This window comes from Zootoca vivipara, chromosome 1, assembly GCF_963506605.1.
Source record: "Zootoca vivipara chromosome 1, rZooViv1.1, whole genome shotgun sequence".
Classification (NCBI taxonomy): domain Eukaryota; kingdom Metazoa; phylum Chordata; class Lepidosauria; order Squamata; family Lacertidae; genus Zootoca; species Zootoca vivipara.
Window position 1 is genome coordinate 128,942,396 of NC_083276.1, and position 21,414 is coordinate 128,963,809.

Here is a 21,414-nt window from a genome sequence, read left to right on the forward strand (position 1 = left end):
ATTTGTTCTCTCTGCTGTTGCTGGTAGCCAGAGATTGGTTTTTCAACCCTTTCCGTGTTTTTTTCTGGCGCTTCTGCAGACTATGATTGGGTGTAACAGCGTTCATTTTTAACCCGTTCTGTGCTGGGTTTTTTGGCGCTTTAGCAGACGAAGGTATTATTCGTCATTTATTTTTGTTCTCTTTCCCCCCAAAAAAGTGCAGCGGCTTTGGGGCATCCCCGCCAAAAAAGCAAAGCAACTTTTGCATCCCCCCCAAAAAACCTCCAAAGGTTCGCAGCTCCGCCCAAAAAGCTCAACAACTCTGGGCACTTTGTGATAAATAAGGGTTTTTTGGTTTGGTTAAATAATTAGTTTTTGGTTTATACAATTATACATTTTTGTTATTTAAACTATAAATATCGTGAAATTATGGTTTTTTTCTCGAAGTGACACACCACCCGAGTAATGCTCGGTTTTTTGGCAAATTTTGACACACCAAGCTCAAAGGTTGCCCATCACTGGTATAAGTGGTTCTTCAAAATCACTGAGGGGAAGGGGTTATTGGTTAGTTTTTGTCTTTTTAGGTATTTTGTAGCTATTTTGGATGAAGGGTGGTATGCAATTTTAATAAATAAGTAAAAATAAGTTGGAACTTTAAAGGTCAAAACCAGCACTTTGAATGGTTGGGCATTATCCTTTCACAAAAACATCTTAGGACAGTGCCAAGCACATGAAAATGTTTTGACGGCTTTCCTGAAGCAAACACTTCTTCTGCTGCTGTTGATGTTAATTAAATTTATATACCACCCTTCACCCAAGAATCATAGGGTGGTTTACAGTATGAAAACACAAAATGCATGAAATAATAAAAAACAAAAGTACACCCCCTTACAACTTTCATCAGCTCTGACCATTAGCATACCTGCCAAGTTCCTGTCAGAGAAATAAGGGATCGGGCGGAAGTAGCAGACCGGAAGTAGCGCTGCCGCCATTTTGGAACTGGGCGGAGCATGCTCAGAAGTGACTTTTGATGCTGCTTTGCCCAGTTCCAAAATGGCCGCTGCGCCAGAAGTCACACTGCAGCTATTTTGGAACTGGGCAGAGCTGCATCAAAAGTCGCTTTTGAGCATGCTCTGCCCAGTTCCAAAATGGCCGCCGTGCCAGAATAAACCGGGAAAAAACAAAAAAAACAGTTTTTTCAGCTGGGAACAGCTGGAAAAACGGGGGTTTCCCGGGGAATACGGAAGACTTGGCAGCTATGACCATTAGCCATGACCTGGCTGCTCATGGGAGTCCAACAAGGGACCAGAGGTTCCTGACATATTGATAGGTATGTGCCTTTAAAGCCCTCTGTACTTTAGATCTAGGAGCAATGGGCCAAATAGGGTTTCCATGCATGTGCACATGGTTTCCAGAGATAATGTGCCTGCTGTCCACCATTGCAACGTGGGCCAATCAAACTTCCTGTGTGAAGAATGGAACTGTCCTCATTAAATTTACCTATGGTACTATTTTCATATGAAGCAGAAATGTGCAATCTTCAAGAACGTGTACTAGGATTGTTGTTGTTTTTTTCTCCTCCATTTTAGTCCTTTGAAAGAGTTTTGGTTGAGAATAAGTTGCACGGTCTTTCACCGGCCCTTTCTGAAGCCATCCAGAGCATTTCTCGCTGGGAACTGGTCCAAGCTGCCTTACCACATGTTCTTCACTGCACGGCGACACTGCTTTCCAATCGGAACAAGTTAGGTCAGTGTGCATGTTAGAATGCTATTATGCTAAAAACCTAATTATGTTCCGTCTGGCTTAAACTGATGGTTCTCAAAGCAGGATAAGCTGTGGCTAAGGGATGCATGATACTTTCCCTACCCTTTTTGATTTCAGTTGGTTGTGATTGAGCTAGATGGCAGAATGACTTCTGGTACACCCTGTTCATTTCTCAGCTACGTGGGTTTGGGAGATCTATCCTGAGAAGGGCCCATGAAATCCTGTTTTCTTTCTCTGGCACCACTAGGCAAACAAATTGTCTTAGGGCAATCTGGACATTACATTAAGGTTACCAGACATCCCCGTTTCCTGGGGACAGTCCCCAGATTTACAAATCAGTCCCCTGACAAAATCCTATCATTCCTACTGAAGTTGAAAAGTGTCCCCGGATTCATTTAAAAAAATCTGGTAACCTTACATTACATGCCTAGGTCCCTTTGCTACTTCTGGGTGGATAACTGTGAGTGAAGTATCAGGGGTGGAAGAAAAGAATGTGTCACTCTGCCTTTATCTGCTATTCAAAAGCCTAGGCTATTTCCAGTAGGAAACACACACACACACACACACACACACACACACACCATCAAATTATGAAAGAAAAAAAAGCTAGAGAGAACTACTAGATAAAGACTGAACATTGTAACAGCCCATGGCCTTGGTCTGTAGAAGAACATTTAAATTTTCAATTAATTATATCGCAGTAGTAGTTTTAGTAGTGTAGCAGTAAAATAAGTGTTGCTCGGCCATAGGCCATAACAAAACTAATATATCAACAGAAGACAAAATCCAACAACAGTGTATAGGAAGACCCAGAACGTCTTGCTGTATTTTCTCATCTAGGACATCAGGATAAACTTGGTGTTGCAGAAACTAAGCTCCTTCATACTCTGCACTGGATGTTGCTAGAAGCTCCTCAAGACTGCAGCAATGACCGTTTTGGAGGAGGAGGAGGAGGAGGAGGAGGAGGAGGAGGAGGAGGAGGAGGAGGAGGAGACAGGGCATCGAGCTGGAGAGGGAGCAGCAGCGCTTTCATCCACCAGATTGAAAACCAGGGATCTCCAGGGCATGCAAGGCGTGACAGCACCAATGAAGAGGAGGAGAACAACAGGAGGAAGTTCTTTCAGAATTCAATGGCCACAGTGGAGCTCTTTGTGTTCTTGTTTGCTCCATTAGTTCATAGGATCAAAGTAAGTGCTTAAAGTAAAGGCTCATCAACATTTCTGCTTGTCCCATGCCTAGAAAGTGGCTATTGTGTCTCCTTCCTTGATCTCCAGTGTTGTGGGACACTCTGATTCCACCACCACTTCCAGAGTCCCCCTCCCCGCTTCTCCCTGCTTTATTTCCCTTAAGTTCACTCATACTTATACATACAGAAGCATGAAAGCTCAAGTCAGACAACCCTCCAAATCTTGCTCTGGAGGATTCTGGACTCACAAGGGCAACCATTCCGTCTTTCATGTCTGGCATTCCTATGGTATCTCACAGAAACTTTTCTTTTAGGATATCAAATGGAGGGTGTTGCAGGGTCCTTGTAAGCAACCCATTTTCTTATGTTTTTTTGCTGTATAAAACGTTTATTTGGTGCATGTGATGATTCTTAAAATTTCTACCACCTTCATCACAGGTAGAATTGCATTACATTTTTGGAGAGTGAAATTGGAACCACCATTAAGAACACAAGACACTTTGTGCACAGCATACCACCCCCATGATTGTCCACACACTTTTGTGGATAAATCATGTGTAAAATGGAATAAGAGAGTGGTTTATAGGACAAAAGGACTCTCTACCTATGAGATTTTGGAACAAGGAATCTCTGGGTTTAAATAAAAAATGTCAATGCTGTGTTCTTGTGTCCTTTTAGGAATCTGATCTGACTTTTCGTCTGGCCAGTGGCCTTGTTATTTGGCAGCCGATGTGGGAGCACAGGCAACCTGAAGTTTCCGCCTTTACTGCACTGGTTAAACCCATCAGGAATATAATCACAGGTGTGTGGTTGTGTTAATGCATGCAAAAGTACTTAGAAACTGAAAGTCATAGAGAAGTAGCTGGTAAGTGTCTGTTATACAGTTTCAGAGGCTTCCTCAAACTTCCACCAAAGAACAGATAGCAGATTATTTTGAAGAGAACCACCTCTTAATAGTAGATGTAGTATCTAACAGGGTTCCAAGTCCCTAACACAGAGCTGGGGAACCTTTTCCAGACCAAGGGCCACAATGTCATATGGGCAACATTCCAGGGGCCACATGACAGTGGTGGGTGGCCACTGGCCATATGTCCAGAATTTCATGGACATACCTGGAACACTGTGGTCGAAAACAGTGTCCGGGCAGAAATCAGCAAGACTTCCCAGAAAATCCAGACGTATGGCATGCCATGTCAATTGGGGCCCTCCCAAAAACTTTTGTGTCTGGATTTTCACTTTTTGAAATATGGCAACTCTAGCAGCCAGAGGCAAAGTAGGGGCAGCAGTGCATGTGAATGTAATCTTTGTTCAGTAGGCTACTATCTACAGACACTCAAACACCCCTCTCTGTCCATCAAGAGGCATTGGGTGGTAGTCATCGCTGCACTATTACAAAAGTGCCATCTATGCAAGCATATCAGCTTGCCAAATGGAATGACACCCCCCCCCATATACAGTTCTGGGGGTTCACACACCCACCCAGCTATTTTCAGAGGTGCAAGGAGGAGAGGGGAGAAGCCCCATTGCACAAGCAGAAGCCCTTCCACGGGGCTTTCACTGACAGAGTTAATCAGGTGAATCCTGTCTATTATCAGATTTCAATGACACCTCCCACCCAGGTGAAAGTACTCAAAGAGGGTGTGAAGTAAGGTTGGTGAGAGTTGTAGCCTGGGGAAAGCCTTAAGAGGTTGATAGAGAAGCCTGGAAGGCTGCATTTGCATGATTCAAGAGGTGTTTGTTTGTTTTATTTAAATATGCATGCACTTCTTAGCCAATTCCAGTGTTTCTGTGCTTTGAGCCACACAGCTTGCCTACTAACAAGTTCTTCATTTACCAGCAAAGAGGAGTTCCCCAATGAAAAACCAGACTCTGACATGTGAATCTCCTAATGTGGATGCTGGACGTACAGAGGTAATATCTGAGGCTGTACAATCTTTATTGGAATCACAGGGAGAGGAGGGGCAGAGGGGTGAGCCAAGGAACTGGGCTGAGGAAAGCATTTTTCTGCAGGGAAGAAGCGATCCTGGAAAGGAATGGGTTGTCCTTCCCACTTGCTCCTCTAGGCAGGCGAATGTGCAAATAGCAACCACAGTCCCTTTGGGAACTCAAGAGAAGTGGAATAACTTTAAACAAACATTTGCTGTATAATGCAAAATAAATCCTAGCAGAACCTGATATAACAAAAGCTAAAAGCACCCATATCCACTTAACCTCAGCCATCAAAGGTTGGCTTTAAATGATTGCCCTCTGTAAGAGGTTCAGGCCTTTATTTGGGATTTCAGGGAAAGAAAGTTGCATAAGCGGCCACTGTGAGAACAGAATGATGAACTAGATAGGAGCCTTCTTGGATCAGATCTATGCTAGGTGTGGGAGAGCTGCCAACCATCCCTTTTGATTTTGACAGTTCCCATCTGCAGTATCATTCCACTTTAAACAGCCATGGCTTCCCCCACAAAAACCTGGGGACAACAGTTTGTTAAGGGTGCTGTGAGTTGTTAGGAGGCCGCTATATACCTCACAACCCCCAAAGTTCCATGGGAAGAGGAATTGATTGTTTAACCACTCTAAGAATTGTTGCTCTGCACCTAGAAAGTTAACACATCAGAGAGCTACAACAAGTTTTATATGAACACTGTTGTTTCAAAGAACAGGATGTGATGAACTAGGTTTGAACTGTGTTGACATGGGCTGTGTTTCTTATAAAGCCAATTCCTTTCCCTTTAATTGCACTCTAGAGTTGCACCACCACACTCCTCATTTTGCAAATAGTGTAGCAGAGTGGAGTAGAAAACAGCAACAAGATTCCTGCATGGTGGATGCAAGGCAAGCTCACTGCTACACGATGGGAGTAGATCCTTACAGTGCAGTCTTTTATATGTGTGCTTCATTCAAAGCAAGTGCAGTTTAATTCAGTGGGTTTTACTCTCAAGAAACTATGCAGAGGATTGCAGTTTCAGTGTGTAGCCTAATTATGCAGACTTCAACCATTATTCCTGCGGTGAAGCTTTCAAGGAGGACATCTGAATTTTCACTTCCTACAATTAACAGCAAGAGTAATTTGGGCTACATGTTAGGCAGAACAGCAAACTGCACATTTTAATTGCATTTCTCTCTGTGAAATATTTTTGCACCCACAGGGGCTCCAGGTAGTGTGTGAAACACCCCAGCCAGATGCAGTGCCCCCCAGGCCTGCTTTCTCAGGCTGCCACCGTGGGAATTCTATTGATGGAAGTGTGTCATCCCAAGCCTCCCAGGAGAAAGGACCCCCGTTTCCTAGGTAAAAGCTGATCTTCTAGAAGGCTGATGTTCTTCAGGGCTCCTCTCTGTCTCTCTTTTCTCCCCATCCCTGTCCCCTTCTTCTATGATCATAGGATACTTCCCACAGTTAGAAAAGATGGAGAAAGATTATTTCTGTTCTAAATGTTAAAGTGGGAGTCTTCCAGTTGTGTGATTCTGTTTGAAATGTATTTGGACTATAAAATGTGTGTTGAATAGCATATAACACTGATTAACACCCACTGTCCTCATTGGTGGCCTTGATATCTTCCAGGACTTCACTTCACTTCACATATAGCTCTGGAGGAGACTGTGGGATGTTGGTGCCTTCCATTTGTCATAGCAGTGTTGTGGGATCTGCTTTTCCTTCCTCACACAGTATTGCTGCGAAAGGGACAAGCACCTTTCTCTCAGTTTGTCCCCTTCAAAGCTTCCTGAGGTGTTACATTGTGGCCACTAAGGGGGCATTATTTATTTGCCCGTTTAAGTTTTGACCCTGGGTTGTTGGTCTCTTGTAGGATACCGTGTTTTAAGCTGAAGCCATTACCAAGCAGATTGAAACACAAATTGTTGTTTAGACATTCAAAGACACTTTCTCCTGCAAGAATCTCTGGCAAGCATTTTAATTTTTCAGAAAAAGGTTTGAAGCATAGTGTCTGAAACAAGGCGTTCATGTTTACTGGCCTGGTCCTGACCTCTTGCCAAGTATATTGAAAGGGTACAGCTGACTGCCCCCACCCAGGGACCTTATTTTCCGTGAGAAAAGCATTGAAAAGCAACTTCTGTGATGTAGGAAAGTTACCAGTGCCATGCTCACGGAGAGTGGAAATGAAGACTTTCCCCAAATATATACACAGAAAGGGGGGCACAAACACTCACTCTTAAAAATATATCAAATATTCCTTTTGCTGCTGAGCTACAGTTATTGGGCAGCTCTCTTTTCTTGATTGTTTTTAGGCTAGTTCAGAATGCCCAAAGGAGGAAGTAACTGGTTTTTAGACAGCAAAAATGAGGCAGTCGGTGTCTGAAACTGAGCTGGGCGGTTGCTATGGCAATGAAGCTGCAGGCAGGCTCTCTATTCTGCATCATTAATTTCTCCTCATTTGCTGAACTCATTGATCACTACAAAGTCAACTGGATGGGGGGGTTAATTGTTGCCTAGCAACATGCAGTGAAGAAATAAATGTTGTTTGCTCCAGTTACTAACCCAGCATCCATGGAATTATTTTGTCCTTGAGGACCAAATTCAACCAAATTGCTACACCCAGTGCCCCACAGCCTTTGGGGGTCGTGGTAACTGAGTTGAGTCAGCACAGAGTTGAAATTAAAATTCAGAAGACATGAAAATGTCTAGATTTTTTTTAAAGCAGGTTTATTCAACAGAACTCAGATTGCCTTTTGGGTAGATATCCTGAGTTTGTTTGTTTGTTTTTAACTTCGGCATTCTGTTTCTGAATATATTATATGCAGTCTACTGTTTGTCCCTAATGTAGTCCCCAGTCCAAAAGAAGGAGTCACCCTCAGAGTTCATAGCCACAGTCTGAGTGACATGTACAAAACTGGGAGGTGGGTCTTTGATGACACTAGGGTTCAAGTAGATTGGGAATTTCAGCAAGGGCACTTCTGCCCCAGCAAAAATTAAAAAGTTTCATCCTAGTGTTCTTTAATAGGGAAGAATCAGCTGTAAGATGCACAATCTGTTTCTCAGCAAGGATTTAACACTCTTAGGTTTTGGGATTTGCACCAACTCCAGTCATAGCTGACAAGTTATCCCTTTTTTTAAGGGATTTTCCCTTATGCTGAATAGGCTTCCTCGCGAGAAAAGGGAAAACTTGGCAGCTATGACTCCAGTGTTTATTGTTTCTCTACCGATGCAGCTTTATCGGCACAAATTCTCAAAGCAATTCACAAAGCCATAAAATAACCGAGCATTAAAAAACAATTTACAAACAAGATTAAAGAGCAACTAAAAATAGATCACAGTATACCAGCGGATTAATCACTGGAGGCGGAACATAACAAAACACACATCAGTTCCTTTTTTTAAAAAAACCAAAAACTGTATGAAAGTATCACCCTTACATTGATTTCAGACCCTCCAAGTGTCCCTATTTTCCAGGGACACCCCTGATTTAGAGAAGCTGTCCCAGTTTCTGATTTGATCCCAGAATATCCCACTTTTCTTTACAACGTCCCTACTTTCATTGGAGAAATGTTGGAGGATATGGAGTTATTCAACCCCTGAGCCATCTGAAGGCATACGGAAGTGTTCTTAATGTTTAATGTCTTATTACAGCCATACCTCAGGTTACAGATGCTTCAGGTTGCATCTTTTCAGCTTGCGTCCCGCACCGAACCGGAATGGGTTACTTCCAGGTTTCGGTGCTCACGCATGCGCAGAGGCACCAAATCATGACCTGCGTGTGTGCAGACGTGGGTTGCAAACGCTGCAGGTTGCGAACGTGACTCCTGCACGAATCACGTTCACAACCCAAGCGTCCACTGTATGTTGGAAGCTGGTCAGAGTGCCTGGGGCAACCCAGTAAGATGTGTGGGGTATAAATAGTAAATAGTAAAATTATTATTATGGAATGAGACATCCCTATTTTCATCAGAGAAATATTGGAGGGTATGCAATTTTGGTGTTTTCCTTATGAGCCAACATGACTACCATCCATATTTTTTTTAAAGGACAGCAGTTTATCCTCTTCCCTTACATTCCCAGCCAACAGAAGGTGTACCGTAGCTACTTCTGCTATGGGGCAAGGTGAGGCAGCCACCTCAGGTGTCAGGATCCACAGTAGCAGCGGATCTGGCCTCTAAGGAATGCATCGCCTACTGCTGCCACCGCTGCACTGCCCCCGTCCCCCGTCCCCAAAGTAGATATTCATGCACACACACCCTTGTTCCTGATGTAGGTCTTCACTCGCCCCTTTTCCCCTAATTGGTGGGGCGGCACCATTTTGTGGTTCACCTCAGGTGCCAAAATGTCAGGGCTGGCCCTGGTGTGCCCTTATGGCAGGCCTCACGTTGCATTATTCTCCAGCAGCCTTTGGCATTGGTGTACAACCTCAACTGCAACAGACCCTGGGGAAAAGGGAGGTGACTCTGGCAGCAATCTGGGGCCCCGCTTTAGAACAGGCAAGGCGAGTGCTCTTGAAAGGGCTCAGCACTTGGGGAAAATTCATTGGAAGCGTAACATCTAGGGTTCACATAAGCTGGGCTAGAAGCACTAATCAATTAACTGGTGTGACTTGTTAATTAGGAGAGGGTGCTTTGCGTTGATTGGCACTGATGCAAATGCACGTAGTTCATTGTTTTTGTTGTTTAGTCGTGTCTGACTCTTCGTGACCCCATGGACCAGAGCACGCCAGGCACTCCTGTCTTCCACTGCCTCCTGCAGTTTGGTCAAACTCATGTTCGTAGCTTCGAGAACACTGTCCAACCATCTCATGCTCTGTTGTCCCCTTCTCCTTGTGCCCTCGATCTTTCCCAACATCAGGGTCTTTTCCAGGGAGTCTTCTCTTCTCATGAGGTGGCCATAGTATTGGAGCCTCAGCTTCAGGATCTGTCCTTCCAGTGAGCACTCAGGGCTGATTTCCTTAAGAATGGATAGGTTTGATCTTCTTGCAGTCCATGGGACTCTCAAGAGTCTCCTCCAGCACCATAATTCAAAAGCATCAATTCTTTGGTGATCATCCTTCTTTATGGTCCAGCTCTCACTTCCATACATCACTACTGGGAAAACCATAGCTTTAACTATATGGACCTTTGTCGGCAAGGTGGTGTCTCTGCTTTTTAAGATGCTGCCTAGGTTTGTCATTGCTTTTCTCCCAAGAAGCAGGAGTCTTTTAATTTCATGACTGCTGTCACTATCTGCAGTGATCATGGAACCCAAGAAAGTAAAATCTCTCACTGCCTCCATTTCTTCCCCTTCTATTTGCCAGGAGGTGATGTTCATAATTCATAGTAGTTCACATTTTAATCTGTAAGATGCCTTGAGTCCTATTAGGGTATAAAGATAATAATAATAATAATAATAATAATAATAATAATAATAATAATAATAAACAACCTTCCTTGGAATCACAATTAGTCACATTCTTTATTCTTCTCCTTGACGCTTAAGCTTTGATAGAAAAGCTATATTTCAAGAGAGCTCGAATACTGAATAGTTTGTGCCATTTTCCTTATATGAATGATATGTTTAGATTGCAGAGTTAAGCTTTTCTGGTCAGAATTTGATATCTTCTGCTAATAAGGTCACTATTAACTTGAGCAGCTTTCTCCAGACTGAAGTAAGCCGCTTGTCCTTTGACTGGTCCTGTGATAAGATGTACTTGGGAGCCCTTGGGGGTCTGGCTGCTTCTATAGTTCAAAGCATTTGTTTCTTTATCCCTTGTGACAGGGTGTCTTTGGTGATCCCACCGTGCCAAAAGTCTCGGTATGCTACCTATTTTGACGTGGCCGTATTACGCTGCCTACTTCAGCCACATTGGTCCGAGGAAGGCACTCAGTGGTCCCTGATGTATTACCTCCAGAGGCTGCGGCATATGCTGGAGGAAAGGCCTGAGAAATCTCCTGAGCCAGAGGTCCCACCATTGCCTAGGCCTCGCAGCAGTTCCATGGTAGCAGCAGCTCCATCACTGGTGAACACTCACAAAACACAGGTGAGGACAACGTGGCAGCCCACAAAGGTTTGGGGACGGTGTGGCTAACATGTCTAGAGTTTTAGGTCTTATGGCCTGGTTAGAAACCGGGCTTTTCAGGTTTTTTCAGACCAACCAGGGAAGAAGTACACATATAATTTAGCTGTCTTTCTAGGTTGCTGCTCTTTTGTTCGTTTGGAAATAAACAAAATATCCCTTTGATTTTTAGGATTTATTTATTTAAAATATTTTTACACTGTTCTATTGACAATTTCAGTGCAGTGCACAATAAAATACAACAGTAACAACAGTAAATAAAACAAAAACCACCATTAAGAACCACTCAATTTTTGAAGCATACACAGTCTTCCTATACATGGTTGTATGTTTCTTGTCTCTCTGGGGACATATAGGATCTCACAATGAAATGCAACGAGGAGGAAAAATCATTAAGCACTGAAGCTTTTGCCAAAGTGTCGCTAACCAACCTGCGAAGGGCAGCTGTTCCAGACCTCTCCTCTGATTTGGGAATGAATATTTTTAAGAAGGTAAATGAATCACACCTTAAACTAACATACTGGATCTCTTCCCTTAATGTACTTAATGCTGTTATTTGCTAAAGGTGTGGACTGCATAAACTACATGAAGGCCAACTCTCACTGAACTAAAGCAATCTAACTAGGAAAATTCAGGCAGAATGATGAATATAAATGTTACCTTTGTGCAGTAGGCTAATAACTACACACTCCTTCATACCCCTGTAATGATGCTGGTTGCTTCTTCATGAGTAAGCGGCTCCAAACTCTGTGGCTGGTTTTTACAGAGTTTTATTATATACATATGTACAAGACAGAGCATCAAAATCCATGACTGTCCTATTCCGAATCAGAATCCGGAAGCACCGACCATCGGGAATTTTGCCAACAGAACGCCCTTGGCACCTTGAATCTCCTCCTCTGCTCCCACCTCTTCCCCACCCCCACCCCCGCTGTTGCTCAGTTGAGCTGCTCAGTTGAGGAGCCGGTGCTGTCTTCTCTGGAGCTTCCCGTATCTGAGTGCTCTGGTCCGCCCCTTCAAACCTTCCCTCTGGGAATCTTGCCCTCTTGTCATCCCCAAAGGTCTGCACTGCCTCCTGAGCCTCAGCACCATCTTCCGAAGGATGCTGCGAAACGCTAGCATCCCAGGCTCCGTCTTATCAGAGAGCCCTGGTCCCAACTTCCTGGACTCTCCGCTGGTGGTCCCCTGACAACCCCTCTATCTGCCAGCCAGGCAGGCAAGAGGTTCAAGGACACATTCCAAACGCACAAAGAAACTCAAGGAGGGGTGCAGATGGGAAGTCTAGAAAGACAGAGTGGCCTCAGAGGGAGACACATTCATCACCTGGGATAGCTCAGTTGGTAGAGCATGAGACTCTTAATCTTGGGATTGTGGGTTCCAACCTCATATTGGCCAAAAGATTCCTGCATTGCCGGGGGTTGGACTAAATGACCCGTGTGGTCCCAGCCAACTCTACCGTTCTTTGATTCTATGATTCAGGCCCTGGAACCTGAGGTTCCCCACCTGAGTCTTATGAGTGTCTTATGAGTTCTGCTGCTAAGATTTCTTCCTGTCTTCTTCCTGCAGTTCAAGAGCCGCAAAGAAGATCGTGAGCGCAAGGGCTCCATTCCTTACCACCACACAGGGAAAAAGCGGCAGCGAAGGATGGGGGTGCCCTTCTTGCTCCACGAAGACCATTTGGACGTGTCACCTACTCGGAGCACCTTCTCTTTTGGCAGCTTCTCGGGGATTGGAGAAGACAGGCGTGGCATTGAGAGAGGAGGGTGGCAAACGACCATCCTAGGTGAATGAAAACATGGCCTTCAGAATAGATAGCTCTCCTGACCCTGAATGCACTAGAATGTCCCGTTGCTTTTATGGACTACAGGATATTGTTTGATTATGTCTTAACAATCTAATCTGATAGAACATTATAGAAATTGCAGTGAAATTTGTGCCAGCTTTATAGTTGAACCACGCATTTCTCTTGTTTGTCTGGGCTTAATAACTATAGTAATATGAATAAAGCCACTTCCGTGCCTTTGCCGGAGGTGGAGTTGTGGGCAGCCCGACGAGCCCATTGCGTGGGGGCTGCAGTGTCAGCCCCTACGCAATGGTAGTTCCCGCCTGCGTCATCCGCCCCCTTGTCCAATAGGGATGAGGGGGCGGGGCCGCCGCGTTTAAACCCCTTCGCGCGGCCGGGACCCGTTCTCTTTCTCTCAGTTCGCCGGAGCGAACAGAAGCACCCGCCCACCCGCCCCTTAAAAAGAGAATAGGGGGCGCTGCTGCGGACCTGGTCGGTTGCCTGGTTAGTCAGTGGACCGGGTAGGACTTTTCCCATACTGGGCTAGCCATGATGGGTTTTTCGCCTACCTCGTAGCATGTCGTCACAACTTAGGTTAGGCGGTTAGGCGTTGGAAATTTGCATAACAATAAGATGGAGGAGGGGCAGATTGCGTCATCACCTGCCCAAATTTGGAGAAGTAATTCCGTTAAAGGATTCCGGGGGCGAGGCTTGGTCCAGAGCCTGGAGTCGCCAGGGCCGTAAGGCACGCCCCGTACGGTGGCCACAGAAGGAGTTCCGGTTGATCGGCATCGCCGGGTTCCTTACTGGTGGTTAACTTCTCACGGACTTCAACACACGGGTTGGAGTCGGATTTAGTCTGATAGGTTCCAACGCCTAAGCCAATTCCGCTCAACATGCATATTTAATAAAGTTGTGGCCTGAACCACCCAATTAACCTTTAAATTCTGTGTCACGTGTCATTATTACACTGATCGGAGGGCATTGCTACACAACTATGTTTTAATATTTAATGATTTCAACAAACTGGGGGCAGAACATTTCCAGACATGCTCATTGATCCTGTCTTCACAGTCCAAATCCTACAGCTTTTATAGCACCCATTTACTGTGCCCAGTCCCCAGAAAATGTTTCCTTGGTGCATTTCTATCCCATCTATTTTCAGCCAGCAAACCCAAATGTGGCTTGATCGCTGCAGCTTGCAAACATGATCATTTTGCAAAGCATCCTCATTAATGACATTGCACCTTGAGCATAACTGTGTGCTTCTTTCCCACGCTCTAGGGAGGTTTACCAGGCGAGGTAGTTCCGATACAGCTACAGAGATGGAGAGCTTGAGTGCTAGGCATTCCCATTCCCATCATACCCTGGTTACTGACCTGCCAGACCACTCCAACAGCCATGGTGAGATTCTATTCCAATAATATAATTGAATATTATACCTGTTGTTGGCATGCGTCTGTCTCAAGAGACAATGGAGTGCAGCACCTCATGGGTGAAGTCAAACACCTGTGTTCGCAGCACTGAAGTGACCTCCTCGGGGTGCAAGTTGATCCGGAAGCTGCAGTTAGTGCAGAATTCTGCAGCATGATTGCTGACAGAAGTGATGCCTTATCAGCATATAACACCTGTGGCCAGAGATCTGCATTGGTTGCCAATTTGTTGGTGGGCCACGTTCGAGGTATTGCTATGAGTAAATATTACTATTAAAGCCCTTAAGAACTTTGGACCAGTTTACCTACGAGATCGCCTTACCCTGCATGCACTCACTAGACTGCTTTGATTGGAGGGACTGGCACTACTACAAGTGCCACGTGATACCTATTCCACATTTGTTGGAACTCGATTGTTTAGTGTGGCAGTGCCTGCATTTTGAAACTCCCTGCCTATTGAGAGCAAGCAAGAGCCTTCACTGTACCCTTTTCGGAGCCTGCTAAAAACATTCCTGTTTAGACAAGCCCACCCAGATGCTTAGAAAGCTGAGGTAATTCTGTTTTGGTATTTAAACTTTTCTATGTTTTAAAGTAGGGTTGTAAAATTTTCTTGATTTTCTTGTTTTATCTTTTGTAAACCACTTTGAGGGTTTTTGAGTTTTTTTTCAAGCAAGCGATGAATAAATTTTATGAAAAAAACAAAAGACATAATATAAATAAATTCTTCCCCTTGTGAAGCTAACAGTATCTGTTGTACTTCTGCCTAGTACGTTCCCAAATTTCCACCATCACAGTGGCAACATTCAACACCACTCTGGCCTCTTTCAATGTGGGGTATGCAGACTTCTTCAGTGAGCACATGCGCAAGCTCTGTAACCAGGTGCCCATTCCAGAGATGCCTCATGAGCCCCTGGCATGCGCCAATCTCCCTCGGAGTTTGACAGATTCCTGCATCAACTATAGCTGCCTGGAGGATACAGACCACATCGATGGGACCAGCAACTTTGTCCACAAGAACGGCATGCTAGATCTTTCGGTAAATATTTATGGCAATACTCATTGTGACATTAGCTATTCCATTTTTAATTTTCTAAATATATGTAACCCACTTGGATGAATATTTATTTAATGAGGAATAAAAATAAGAAATAAGAATAAACAAATAAATAGCAATTTGAAGGACTGTCCAGTTTTGTGCATTGACTTCCACTGCAATCTCATTATGAATCAGGTTCCTCTCACCTGCAATTTGCACTTGATAGAAACTCCCTCTAAATTGAACCTGTGAGGTGAAAACTAATGACTGTCCGATTGCGAAACACTCTCAGTTTCTTATCCCAAATAACTTTTTCAATGACTGCTGTGGCTGATGCATTTCTCTCTCACCTCCTATGACAAGTTCATTATGGCTTCGCTAAAAGGCAACTCTGTTAGAAATGTGACCTAGATCAATTCTGGCCGAAGAGTAAAGACAGCGACTTGTTTTGGTAAGCTTCTATAAATGGCATACACCTCAGTGCAAAGCATATCACGCCACAACCAAGCTCACCTTGAAGTGGCGTACCAACCATGCTTTGTAAATGACCACATAAAAGTTTGGCAAAATCTGTCTTTGCTGCCAGCTCAGCCGGGATTTTGAATGCTGTCTTTAAGAACAAAACTGTTTGTAACATCTTGCTTTTCATCCTCCAAGGTGGTTCTCAAGGCTGTTTTCCTGGTCCTGAATCATGACATCAGCTCCCGAATCTGTGATGTGGCCCTCAATATTGTGGAATGCCTGCTTCAGCTTGGTGTGGTGCCCTGTGTGGAGAAGATCAGAAGGAAAAGTGACAACAAAGAGAATGAACCCAGCGAGAAGAGACAAAGCGAGACCTCCTTCCATCTCAAGGGGGCTCTGAGTAGTTCAGCCTCTGGATTTGGGGCTGCCCCAGCCAGCGCAGCTGGAGATGGCGGTGGAGAAGGAGGAGGAGGAGGAAGTGGTGGAGGAGATGGAGGAGGAGGTGACGGAGGAGGAGAAGGTGGAGGAAGGCCTTATGAGAAGAATGATAAGAAGGAAGAGAAGGTACATGTTGGTTATATGAGGCTGATTAACCCACCATTCATTGTCTGTTAGATTGGATTGTCTGGGAGCACAAAAACAACCTGGAATGTTACATACATCTGCTTCGTGCAATAAAATGGGCTATTGTTGTCTCTTTCCCCCTGTTGCTAAGGAGGAAAGCACTCCAGCAAGCACACACAGGCTGGCTCTGACAATGCTGATAAAAATTGTGAAGTCTCTGGGCTGTGCATATGGCTGTGGAGAAGGTCACCGTGGGCTCTCTGGAGACCGCCTGAGACATCAGGTATGCCATGGCAGAACAAGGGATGGAGGCAGAATTCTTAAACCATTTTGTAGAGTTCCTGGTCTGAGCAGTTCACAGCATTCATCTTGGTCTGGAATTGTATGCGGAAGGCAAGACCTTCGTTTCTTAACTGTGAAGCCTGTGATGTAGCACCAGAGGACAGGAGTGAGTAAGGGCATTGTGCTGTATGTGAGTGCTCCAGCTAGAAATAGATGAATCCCTCCTAATCGGCCCCATCTTGCTTTCACATGTAGACCTTTAAAAACACACCCCAGCCCATTTCTGTATAGATCTTTTAGGATAATTCCAGGGAAATTCTAAAAAGTCCACACACAAACTTTTACACACACACACACACACACTTTAATATTTGTGAGTACCAATGGCATCCTGTCATTTTTCTTGCTTATTTGCAATCTGGTCAGTGACCGAATTAAATCAATTCATTCTTGCTTATAACAGTATAAAGCTTCAAAACATGGCACCTCTGCCACACCAGGTAAATATGCTTTTAAAAATGATGCAGGAAGTGACCACACACTACTCCCTGTGTAATTCTGTGCACAAAAGACCACCGTCCAGTCAAAAGAACGGCTGCCCCCATGTTGTACTGTTGGGCAACCTTTTCTTTTTTAAAAAAACAGTTACATCAATGCCCACTTGATGGGGCTGCATCATGGTCAGCTTTGGTTGAGCTGCTCTGATTTTTCAGTCTGTGTGTCTGTGTGCATGCATTTGCGTGTCTGGAGAACTGAAAGAGTTGGCCAAATGGAATCCAAGATTAACCAGCCATTCCTAAGACATAGGGGAAGACTTGCCAAGACTGTACCCCTTGCTGGCACTGCATGGGAACCAAAGTTTGGTGTAGGAGTTCAACGAAGGGCAGAAATGCATGTTCTGGGTGACGCACGGCTCCCCTATGAAAATAGCAACCCTGTGTCTCCATTCATCTCTCCTATCATGTGTTGTAATAGATAACCCATGACCAAATGTTATCAACTACTTTTTTGTCCCTTCTCATAGAAGCTCTGTCACTGGGAGCATTTTGTACGGCTTCTCGTTTAGTACACATGGCCAGTGAAGAGGAGACGCAGAGCTGCAGGGCTGTCCCATGCTTAATTTCTTTCTTTGTTCTCCAAATAATACATGGTTGCTGTCACCAGAACCTAAGTGCCTGATCTTCTCTCCATAGGCTCAGAATTGCCTCACAAAGTTGTACAAGCTGGATAAGATGCAATTCCGGCAAACCATGAGGGATTATGTAAACAAGGATTCACTCAACAATGTGGTGGATTTTTTACATGCTTTGCTAGGTTTCTGCATGGAGCCAGTCACTGACAGTAAGTATAAGCTGTTGTTAGAAAGCCTCCCCCCAGCTTCATTCCCCCCCCCATTTCCTTGGTTTTTTAAAATCTCCCTCCCCTCCCCACCCCTCTCTTTCTTTCTGTTTTTCCTTTGGTGTCCTCTGCTCTGGGCTGTTGTTGGGGCCCAAGGATTGCACATGCATGAAACTGGTAGGTGGTTGGTGGAAGGACCCTGAGTGAGATGCAGGGAGGGGAAGATCTCCCAAGGTGAGAGACTGGGAGAAGAAAGGAAAGCTCTCAGGTGAGAGCTGGGAGGGTCCACCACTTTCTGAGTGCAATAAGGGTAAAGAGCTACTGTTGAGAGAGGAATCTGTGTTTTCTTTTCTCTTTCTTTCTCTGTTTTCGTTTTTTATTTAGATTAGCTTCTTTTATCTTATTGGGTGGTGATGTGGTCTAAACCACAGAGCCTAGGGCTTCCGATCAGAAGGTTGTTGTCATTTCGAATCCCCGCAACAGGGTGAGCTCCCGTTGCTCGGTCCCAGCTCCTGCCAACCTAGCAGTTCGAAAGCACGTTGAAGTGCAAGTAGATAAATAGGTACTGCTCTGGCAGGAAGGTAAACGACATTTCCGTGCGCTGCTCTGGCTTCACCAGAAGCGGCTTAGTCATGCTGGCCACATGACCTGTAAAAACTGTCTGCAGACAAACGTCGGCTCCCTCGGCCAGTAAAGCGAGATGAGTGACGCAACCGCAGAGTCATTCGCGACCAGACTTAACTGTCAGGGGTCCTTTACCTTTTTTATTATGGAAAAGCTTTAATAAAATCTTACGTTATCATAAGATTCCTTAAGAGAAATGACACTGCTGCGAAACATAGGAGTTGAGGATGTCAAGAGTATTATTGATTCAGGTTTTGCCATTTTTTGTGAAAACCGAACAGTTCAACTTGACTATTTAATGCTTGCGTTTTGCAGACAAGGCTGGTTTTGGAAATAATTTCACAACAGTGGACAACAAGTCTACTGCCCAAAGTGTGGAAGGTATTATTGTCAGTGCCATGTTCAAATCACTTATCACCCGCTGTGCCTCTACTACACATGAGCTTCATAGCCCCGAGAACCTGGTAAGGAACACTTGCATCCTTTAATAGCAGTTATGCCCTGAAATCCTAGCATGATTAATTTCAGTCAATACTATTTTAGCAGCCTAAGCATTGATACTATTGTTAACCTGAGAGAGCACCAGACAGAGTTTATCCATAAGGAAAAGGTTGACTGTGTGCACTTCTTTTGCCTCCAGTTTTGACAAAGATTTCCAATTAACACAAATTTAAATCCTCTGCATACTAGAGCTGTGCCACTTCTCTCAGTGGAAAATCATGTTGGGAAATGCCTTCCAGAATCTGCTCTGCAGTTTTCAAAATCTTCATGTAAAATGTCCACATTTGTTTCTAATCCAATCACCGTTAATTTACCTGAATGAGTTTTTCCCATGTTGGGTGAGATGATGGTAACTCTTGAAAAACCCAAACATTGGTTAAATTTACTTCATATTTTTGAGACACTTAGTCACGGCTCCTTGAAAATGAAAGGACCGAAGCTTGGGCCAATATTGCTTCAAAGCCACGACTCAGGGGAAATGATTCTGATGTTTGCTTTAATTGGCTTCCAAACACATCAAATCTTTCATTCTTTTTCCTTTTCACTTATCCTGCACTCCATAGGGATTGTATTGTGACATCCGACAACTGGTTCAGTTTATCAAGGAAGCTCATGGGAATGTCTTTAGAAGAGTAGCCCTTAGTGCCCTTTTGGATAGTGCTGAGAAGTTGATACCAGGAAGAAGAGCAGAGGAAACAGCTGAACAGGAGCCCAAACCATCAGGCAGTAAAAGGTTTGTAACTGAAGTGCAAAATGCACAGAGATGTTTGAGTGATGCCCCGCCCTACCTTTCCCCTAATGCAAATGTGCAGAACCAAGCACCCCAGCATAAGGAGTATCCTGGAGTAAGGAGATAAATGATATTCACACAATTTTGCTAAGGCTTAAAAACATTTATAACACAATCCTTGCTCCTTCAAACCTTGTTGATATTGATGCAACAGAGAGCACAGTTTAATGTGCTTGAAGTCCAATGAAATCCATGGCCCTGAAGCACACTTAAGGGCTGCACACAGTTTATTCATCATCTCAAAGACTGCCCCATTAGATATCCACAAAGCAGGATTGAAGGACTCTTGACTTAAGCAGACACCTCAAGTTTGATCATAATTTGTACCTGTGAGATCCAGACTTAAAGCTCACTTTGCAGGCATGTTTCTTTCTAGAGAGTGTTTGAAAAGTGGAGTGTGGTCCTATCCACGTTTATGTTGCAATTCGATGCATATTTACTAGGGAGTTAGTCTTCTTGAGCACAGCGGGACTTACACCTGAGTATGTATCGAGCTGTGAGTCTTAAAAAGTGAATAGTCAATGATTTATTGCACATTTTGTGCACCTCGATGCTTGTTGCCTGTCATGACAGATTTGTGATGGCAGTGCATACAGATGAGGCATGGGAACATGGACCTCCAACTTCTTATTACAGGAATACAAGGTAGGGGTTTGAAAAAAAAAATTACTATACTTGTGGCTGTTTTGTCTGCATAGATCTGAAGTGGGAAGTGTTGTCATTGACAAAGGACAACCGCCTTCAGCTCCCGATGAATGCCGCAGTTACATCTCAAGCCGCCCAATGCAGACTCCAGAGCAGTAAGTAAATATTTTGGAGCTCAAAGATATATTCAGGCTTCCCAAGAAATCTGGTAAGCATTCTAGTCACTACCTTTAGATATTCTAGCCTTAATTTATGTAAGCCACAAATGTTCGCCCTTCTGAGCGTGAATTGTGCTGACGCTTTAAATTTAAGTGTAAGAACAGCAACAGACAGGCTACCATCATGAATTGTTCAAACCATGGATAAGTATGGAATGTGGGACTGGGTCATCTGTGAATCCATTTGTGAAATAATATAATAATATTTTGTTCCTGGCCCCTGCATGTGTTGGCAAATCGTGTATAAGCGACCCTCCCACCCCATAATGCCCTGCCCCACCGTGTTACACCCTTTTTGTGACACATTTAGTAATGTTTCCAGTCACTTCTGGGTTCGGTGCTGTGCGTGTGTGCATTATTACACGTTTTTCAGAGACACATTAATCCAGGGATTGGCAAACTAAGGCCCGTGGGCCGGATCAGGCCCAATTGCCTTCAGGATCTGGCCCGCGGACTGTCCGTGGATTGGCATGGGGATTCTATTCATTTGGGCTGCACCATTCCCCCCCTCCCTCACACACACCGTAGCAGTGCCTCCTCCCTCCCTCCTCCGGGCTTCTCCCCACCCTGCCTAGAGGAGGAAGGGAGCTGGCTGAGTGCCATTTTAAGCAGCCCTTTCGCGCCACTCATCTTCCCTCCACCTGGTGCTCCTGTGGGCCAGAGAGTGGAACGGATGAACTCGCTCTGCCTACCCATGCGAAGCAGCAGCAGTAGCAGCAGCAGCGGTGGCAGCCCCTGGGAAGGTAAGTGCAGGGGCTGGGGGGTGGGGAGGAGGACTACTTGCCCCCCTAGCCTCTTCTTCCAGCCCCCCCCCGTGCTGCTTCTCT

At 44.7% G+C, this 21,414-nt stretch overlaps 1 protein-coding gene across 1 annotated transcript in view; it reads left to right on the forward strand.

The window, feature by feature from the left end:
• Positions 1 to 21,414, forward strand: part of UNC80 (unc-80 homolog, NALCN channel complex subunit) — a 133,878-nt gene that overhangs the window by 11,729 nt on the left and 100,735 nt on the right. Inside the window, exons 3-19 of the mRNA XM_060282245.1 lie at positions 1,569 to 1,725; positions 2,584 to 2,676; positions 2,722 to 2,930; positions 3,608 to 3,731; positions 4,767 to 4,840; positions 6,067 to 6,206; positions 10,614 to 10,875; positions 11,268 to 11,402; positions 12,478 to 12,694; positions 13,979 to 14,098; positions 14,895 to 15,163; positions 15,821 to 16,189; positions 16,341 to 16,472; positions 17,665 to 17,812; positions 18,749 to 18,897; positions 19,498 to 19,667; positions 20,423 to 20,524. Of these exons, the coding sequence (XP_060138228.1) occupies positions 1,569 to 1,725; positions 2,584 to 2,676; positions 2,722 to 2,930; positions 3,608 to 3,731; positions 4,767 to 4,840; positions 6,067 to 6,206; positions 10,614 to 10,875; positions 11,268 to 11,402; positions 12,478 to 12,694; positions 13,979 to 14,098; positions 14,895 to 15,163; positions 15,821 to 16,189; positions 16,341 to 16,472; positions 17,665 to 17,812; positions 18,749 to 18,897; positions 19,498 to 19,667; positions 20,423 to 20,524 (2,870 nt within the window). The remainder of the gene's footprint in view (positions 1 to 1,568; positions 1,726 to 2,583; positions 2,677 to 2,721; positions 2,931 to 3,607; positions 3,732 to 4,766; positions 4,841 to 6,066; positions 6,207 to 10,613; positions 10,876 to 11,267; positions 11,403 to 12,477; positions 12,695 to 13,978; positions 14,099 to 14,894; positions 15,164 to 15,820; positions 16,190 to 16,340; positions 16,473 to 17,664; positions 17,813 to 18,748; positions 18,898 to 19,497; positions 19,668 to 20,422; positions 20,525 to 21,414) is intronic.